The sequence below is a fragment of the Citrus sinensis genome, chromosome 2 (genome assembly GCF_022201045.2).
Source record: "Citrus sinensis cultivar Valencia sweet orange chromosome 2, DVS_A1.0, whole genome shotgun sequence".
NCBI lineage: Eukaryota > Viridiplantae > Streptophyta > Magnoliopsida > Sapindales > Rutaceae > Citrus > Citrus sinensis.
In genome coordinates, this window is record NC_068557.1 from 25,102,229 (window position 1) to 25,108,773 (window position 6,545).

General features: G+C 31.9%; 1 protein-coding gene and 1 non-coding gene across 2 annotated transcripts; one reads left to right on the plus strand and one right to left on the minus strand.

The window, feature by feature from the left end:
- Window positions 1-503: 503 nt before the first annotated feature.
- Window positions 504-1,584, plus strand: LOC102616539 (E3 ubiquitin-protein ligase RHA2A). The gene has a single exon (XM_006468715.4). It carries the CDS (start codon window positions 662-664, stop codon window positions 1,199-1,201), a length of 540 nt encoding a protein of 179 aa, XP_006468778.1. The 5' UTR covers window positions 504-661; the 3' UTR covers window positions 1,202-1,584.
- Window positions 1,585-3,164: 1,580 nt separating this feature from the next.
- On the minus strand, window positions 3,165-3,265 carry MIR156I (microRNA MIR156i). Its single transcript, NR_161566.1, has one exon. It is a non-coding gene; the product is annotated as a microRNA MIR156i (primary transcript).
- Window positions 3,266-6,545: the final 3,280 nt, after the last annotated feature.

Consider the following 6,545-nt stretch of genomic DNA (forward strand, 5'->3'; position numbering starts at 1 on the left):
CATATATTGTTTAAGAAAGCAATTATATAAAAACAATTTTTTTATTATTCACGCGAATAGTATAAATAAAAAGAAGCAGTGCAGTGCTCTTAAAATACGCATTAAAAAAATTAAAATACTTTGCAGAAAATATGAATTTATAGTATTAATTTGAAAATCCAAACATGGAGGCTTTGATGATAAATTTTGTTTCTTTTTTTTAAAAAGAAAATCAGCAAATATTCTCCGTCTAAAGTATTAAAATGATCATAAACCTTATTCAAAAGTTCATTAAAAATCCTATTATTAATAATTATTTTGTTTTGAAAGAGATTAGAAAAAGACGCCCCAAAGGCCAAAACCTTATCTACTCTAGGCACAAATTTCACATAGCCAATAATAATAAGATTTTCTTCAATATTTATCACAAAATAAACAAATATGTTTTAATTTTCATATAGGTCCCACCACACATAGCCCCCCAAAATCTCCCCCCCTTTTAGCGCCCCTCTCACAAATTTCACACGACCCCCCTTCGTCTCTCTTCTTCTCTCTTTCAAATTCTCTTTTATCTCTTTATAAAGAAACAATCGGCCACCCTCAAATCCATCCCCAAACCCACACTCACCCACCAGACCAGACCAGACCCAGTACCCAAATTATTGAAAGAAAAAAAGCCATCATGGGGCTCCACGGCCAGCTGATCGACTTGTCGTCCGATTCACTTCCACTCCTAATCGTCGCCCTCATCGCCAACTGCTTCGGCAACCTCCGCTCTCTACTCTTCAGCCTCCTCCACTCCGTGGGCATGACCCGAGTCGACCCGGTTCAGAATAACCCGGCCGGCCCACACGTCGGATCGGGTCTCGCTAGCCTCATAGTCCTCGCCGAGCAACTGAATAAAAACCGGGCCTTTTCTTATAAATACAACAACAACAACAATATTAATAAAATTAATGACAATTGTTGCTGCGGTCAGGGGGTGGCAAGTAGCGCTGCCGGTAGTAATTGCATGGTGTGCTTGTGCACGCTAAGAGATGGCGAGCTCGTCAGGAAGCTTGATTGCCGCCACGTGTTTCACAAGGATTGCCTTGACGGCTGGCTTCATCATCTCAATTTTAACTGTCCGCTTTGCAGATCGCCGGTTGTTTCCGAAGAGCGCGTCTGGAACACGCGGAGGCGAGTCGGCGGGGATTTGATTCAGTGGTTCTCCCTGCGTTAATGTACATCAGAAGCATCTCCACGATTGCATATTGGTTTTGATGGTTCAATGATGCATCCGCTACCCCCCATGATTCTCTTTGATGGTTGATGCTGGTGGTGATTTTCATTTTTAGCTATAATCTTTTTCTTTGACCTTTTGATTTTAGAGAGTTGGTGGTAGTTTCGACCATACGCTTTCTTTCTTCCTTGCTTTCTTTTTTTGGTTAATTAGTTTAGAATTTTTAGGAATTTTAGTTTTTTTTAATATTTTTTAGAGAATTTTTTTGGGGCTCTTTGGGGTTCTTTTATTGCTGTAAATTTTCCATCTTTTTTTGTTTTCTATCTCTCACTGTCCTTTTTTTTTTTTTGGGTGTTTATAATAATTGGGTTCTGTTGTATAAACACTGCTTCCTCATATTATGATATATTTGTGACTTAGGAGTAAATTAAAAAAAAAGAAAGAAAGTTTGAGAAGGATTGATTACTTTTGATAAATAGATTAAAAGTGATTAGTGGATAATAAAATTTGGCTCATTGAGGTAGTTAAAGATTTAAAATTCATTTTTAATTAATTTATTAAGCGATGCTGAATTTAAATTATAATGATTTGTTTATAATAAATCCGTAAAAAAGTGCAAAAGTGCACAAACGAAAAAAGTACTCGAATATGTGATAAATGCTTTTGATTCCAACGAGTTGCGGAGGGCACGTTACAAAATAAGGTTTTTAATTAAAAAAGTGAATTTTAGTCAAAAGGTTCGGGATTCATGTTTTTATCATGTTAAAATGATTTTCCATCATATCCTACACTCATTACATGGCACTTGACTTTTGACGGCAAGGTGAAGGAGGTCTACTTGTAGAACCAAATCTCGAAGGATAAGTTTCGGCTAGAAACAAAATAAAAAATAAAAAAATTATTGATGGCCTTAGCATAGCTAATAAAATCTTATTTTATATATTTTATTCGTTAAATTTCTTTTTAAATTACTTAAAACACATCAAATATTGCTCTGAACGTACGATTCAAACATTCTTAATGATCACTAATTTGAATTCGTTGTAAGAAAGTTATAGGTGGGGGGTTATAAAATATCAATGACCTGTCCATCTAAACTACTATGATGAGTTGCGTGTAAATTGATCTGAACATTAGTTGAGAACCTACTACTGTACTTCTATTACCTATTTGAGAATTGAGATGAACGAAATTTATTTTTTTAAAATATAAAAATCTTAATATTATCTCTCATATTCTTCTTGTATTTGTATATGTTGTCGTATCATGTGCTCAAATAAAATTTAGGAAACTTTTATTTTTTATGATACTTTTTTTCCCCCTTTAAAACTAAAATAAAGTAAGGATTCATTCATGTTTTAATCACATGCTTGTTTCAAATTTTTACTTTCTTACAATGTTTTTATGACTTTTTAAAATGTGCTCTCATATTTGTTAAATTTAAGAATTAAAGTCCACGATATTATATTCATCTTTAGGTTTCTCAAACAGCTACTTTGGAAGTGAATCAGACTAGAAGGTAAAAAATGAACCCAAAAAAAAAAAACGGAACAGTTCATGGCTTTGTGCTTCTTTATGGACTGTGGTTGCCTCAATGAATAGCCCAAGTGATTATTGGGCTTTTAAGTCGGCTCCTATGAAAAGCCCAAAGCGTCCACGATGAAGCAGGTCACAGGAGCAGTCCCAATTCTGAATCTCTCTCAACTCCTCAAGCGGGGTTTCATTTTGAATGCCGCCATTGGGCTCATTTCATAATATAGATGTGCATGCATGGAGGATGTATATACACTGGGTGTAGTTTTGTATATATAACTTATAAAGTTATAATTATATTATGAGTATATCTGTCTATGTATGTATGTATGTACATATGAACAAATAAAATAATAATTATACGAAAATTAACAAGTAGCACCTGGAAAAAGATCAGTAGATCACTTCAGTTTTGAGGGCCAAATGAAGCTGCACGTTGATGACGGAATACAGAGAGCTCAAAGATTTAAAATGCGTTTGATTAATGGCATTTTAATTTATGTGCTATCTATCTTCTGTCAACAAAATTTCAAAAAATTAGCACCCTCTACTTCAATTAGACCAAACACATGCACCAAATATTAATGAGGAAAAAAAACAATCGATACGCTTTTGTCTCCACAATAATAAATAGCTGCTTAATGGCCATGGAAGCGTGCATATCCACAGCAGCACGAAATTAAAGTAGTTGATAAACTGTTTACAGTAGCAAGGACTTTGTATGCATGATGCCAATTAAATGGCTGCGGGCTTAAAAGCATTAATTTATGAAGTGCTTCTCCCTTTTAGGCTGGAGATAAATCAAGACTACATTGCTTTCCCTCTTTTTCTTGTTCACCTTTTGCAATAGATACGTTATTATATTGTTTTTTTAGCACATTTTCAATGAGACTACTATTCCCATATCGGCTGCCAAGTTAATCATTTGATCAATATTTTATTTTATGGATTTGAATTCGACATGACAGATATTAGAAACAGGTGGCATACAACATGACCAAATTTTACATCAATATATATATATATTGGCTAATGCTAAGTTACATACATGTAACTTACAACCCTATCACATGAATAGTGAGTGGGCTGCATGTAGCATATGAGGATCCATATACAATATATATACTAATGTAGCTGCGACATTTGAAATAAGCGATTATTCCATTAAATCCATTTACGGCAGAACTACATACTGCATGAAAGGCAATATGACTCGTTACAATGTCACAAAATTAATACGAAAACATTTGATAGAGAGGAAATCTCTGCAGAAGTGATTTGCCTTCATAAAATATCATAGTGACACTTTGACTCTTGACGGTAAAGATGTCTACTCAGTACTCATAGAACCAATCTTGAATCAGAAATGGAGAGTTTTGAAAATCACATGAAAAATTAGCTTACGAAGACACACCAAAATGTTTCACCAAGCATAAGATTCAAGATATCCTTAGCTCGAATCTGTTGTATGTAAGTTAAGTGGAAATATCAGAACACATTGATTTTTTTTTTTCCCTTTGCACCTAGCTAGTATTACATCGGTGGTCTAACTTTTTCCATCCATATACTGTGTGTGATGAATAACATATAAATTGATCTAAATTTTAGTCATAAATTATACCATTTCTACTCTAATCTACTTGAGATTAATGAACGTCGTATATGATAAAAAAAAATTAATATCATCTCTTTTGTTATTCTAATAATCTATTATTTGTTGTCATATCCTGTGATCAAATTATATATTCAACCAGGGCCGGCTTTAGAGTGTTTGGGGCCTTAGGCGAATTTTTTTTTATGAGACCTCTATTTATTTTGCAATTTCAATACTCAAAAAAAATAAAAAAAAAGGCTCAAAATTTATTCCATTTTTAATTGTTGAATTTTAAAAATAAAACCTAAAAAAAGTTAAGAAGATATTTTTTTATTCCATTAAAACTATTACAAAATAAAAAATCAAATAAATAATAATAATAATATTTTCAAATAGGATATTTAGAATAATAGAACATAAAAAGTTGAAATGATGAATTAATGATCAGATAATAGAAATGGACTTTGTATTTTTATAAACTGATTTTTTTAAAAAAATTAACCAATGAATATAATAAATTTCTTTGTAGAGAAGAGAGGAAGAAATTTTTTCATTTACTGATTTTTGAGATTACAAAGTTTTGAATAGAAATTAAAAGAAATACTAAAAGTTAAATATTCTAACATTAAATAATTAATTTTTTTGAGGAAATTGAAAAGATAACTAATTTATTTTTTTGTGGAAAGACTAATAATGAATGAATTAATGATTAAATGATATTATTAGTTATATCTATTTAACATTAATGTTATCAAATATAGATTTTTCATAAAAAAATAATTCTTAATTGTAGGGTAATTGATAATTAGAGAGATGTTAATAAGCTTTTTGATTTCCTAAAATACATAATTTTAATATACTCTACATATATTAACTGTATTTGACCATTGATTTTCAAATATCATTATTTGATATATTTACTTATTTCTATAATTATAATCCAACGATTTATGCTTCTTTCTGGATTTTGGTGGTCTCAATGTGAAGCCCAGCTCATATTAGGCATTTAAAATTGAAATCATTAAAAAGCCCAAAAAATACCTAATGTGCAAGTATAGACTCATATCTTCATGGCCTTTTTTAATATATATATATATATAGTTTTTCAATTAGAAATTATTGACTTTAATAAAATATAATGTATTGGAATATGTGTTTATTTTATTTTTTTAACTTATTTTTAAGTTTATTAAAATAAAAAATCTCTAATTAAAAAACTACTATATATATATATTATCATGCGTGGGTTTCCTCATCTTTTAAATTGTGAATTTACTAATATACTGTATATTAGTTAATTGGAAAAAGTTAATAAAAACACTAATTCACTGTATGGCGTATACGCGCTGTCACGCATGCCTGACGTGTGATATGACATGAGAAGTCCTCATTCTTCTGCATGTTGGTCGCTTTAAAAGTGTTGGTCGTCGGGGCCTCTCCAAATTTCCAATGCCGCGTTTCTCCAAATCCGGTCAGGAGAAAAATAAAAAAAAGGGTGGGGTAAGCCATTGTGTTTGGTGGTGAGAAATTAAGAAAGCGAAAGCTATTGATTGGATTTGGACTGCATTGAAACTGTTTCCAATAAGTTCCATCGCTTTTAATGTTGAAGAACGTTTACTAAGAAATTTTGGGTCGATGGGGATGGATCATCCCATTCCCACCGATGCTAACTCATTTACAATTACCAGGAAATTAAGCGAGTACTCTTTGCCGTATGGACTTCCCCATTGGAATCTGAAAGCTTCCACCTAAACAAATCGTGGAAAGGGACTCCAGAAGTTTCGTGGCATTCGCATAAAAATTTTACAGTAAGAAATGAAATTGAACAAGTTTATCTAAATTTGTCCCATTTGCAGTAATGCTACAAGCCTAGCACTCAGTAATTAAAAATTTTCTTCCATTGTGTCGATTTCATTTTATGAATAATTAATATTATTTTTAAACAAATTATTTAGCGCTAATTAATCACATAGTTGTATACTAAACTATGATAAGTTTAAAGCCCGCCTCTCACCGTGCAAGTGAAACTGTAGAAAACATAGCGCATTAACACTTTTTTACCGTTCTGCTTAGTTTATTCAAATTCGTTAATTGTATCCTGGAATTGGAGGAGCAATGAGTAGTGACGAAGCTTCAATTTTCTCAACTTTTCTGTTTTGTCTGTTGATGTTTGTATTCAGCCCCAGAGAAATTGATGCAAGAAAAGTTGAAGTACAA

Coding starts and splice junctions, on each gene's coding strand:
- LOC102616539 (XM_006468715.4), top strand. CDS start 662: ATGGGGCTCCACGGCCAGCTGATCGACTTGTCGTCCGATTCACTTCCA.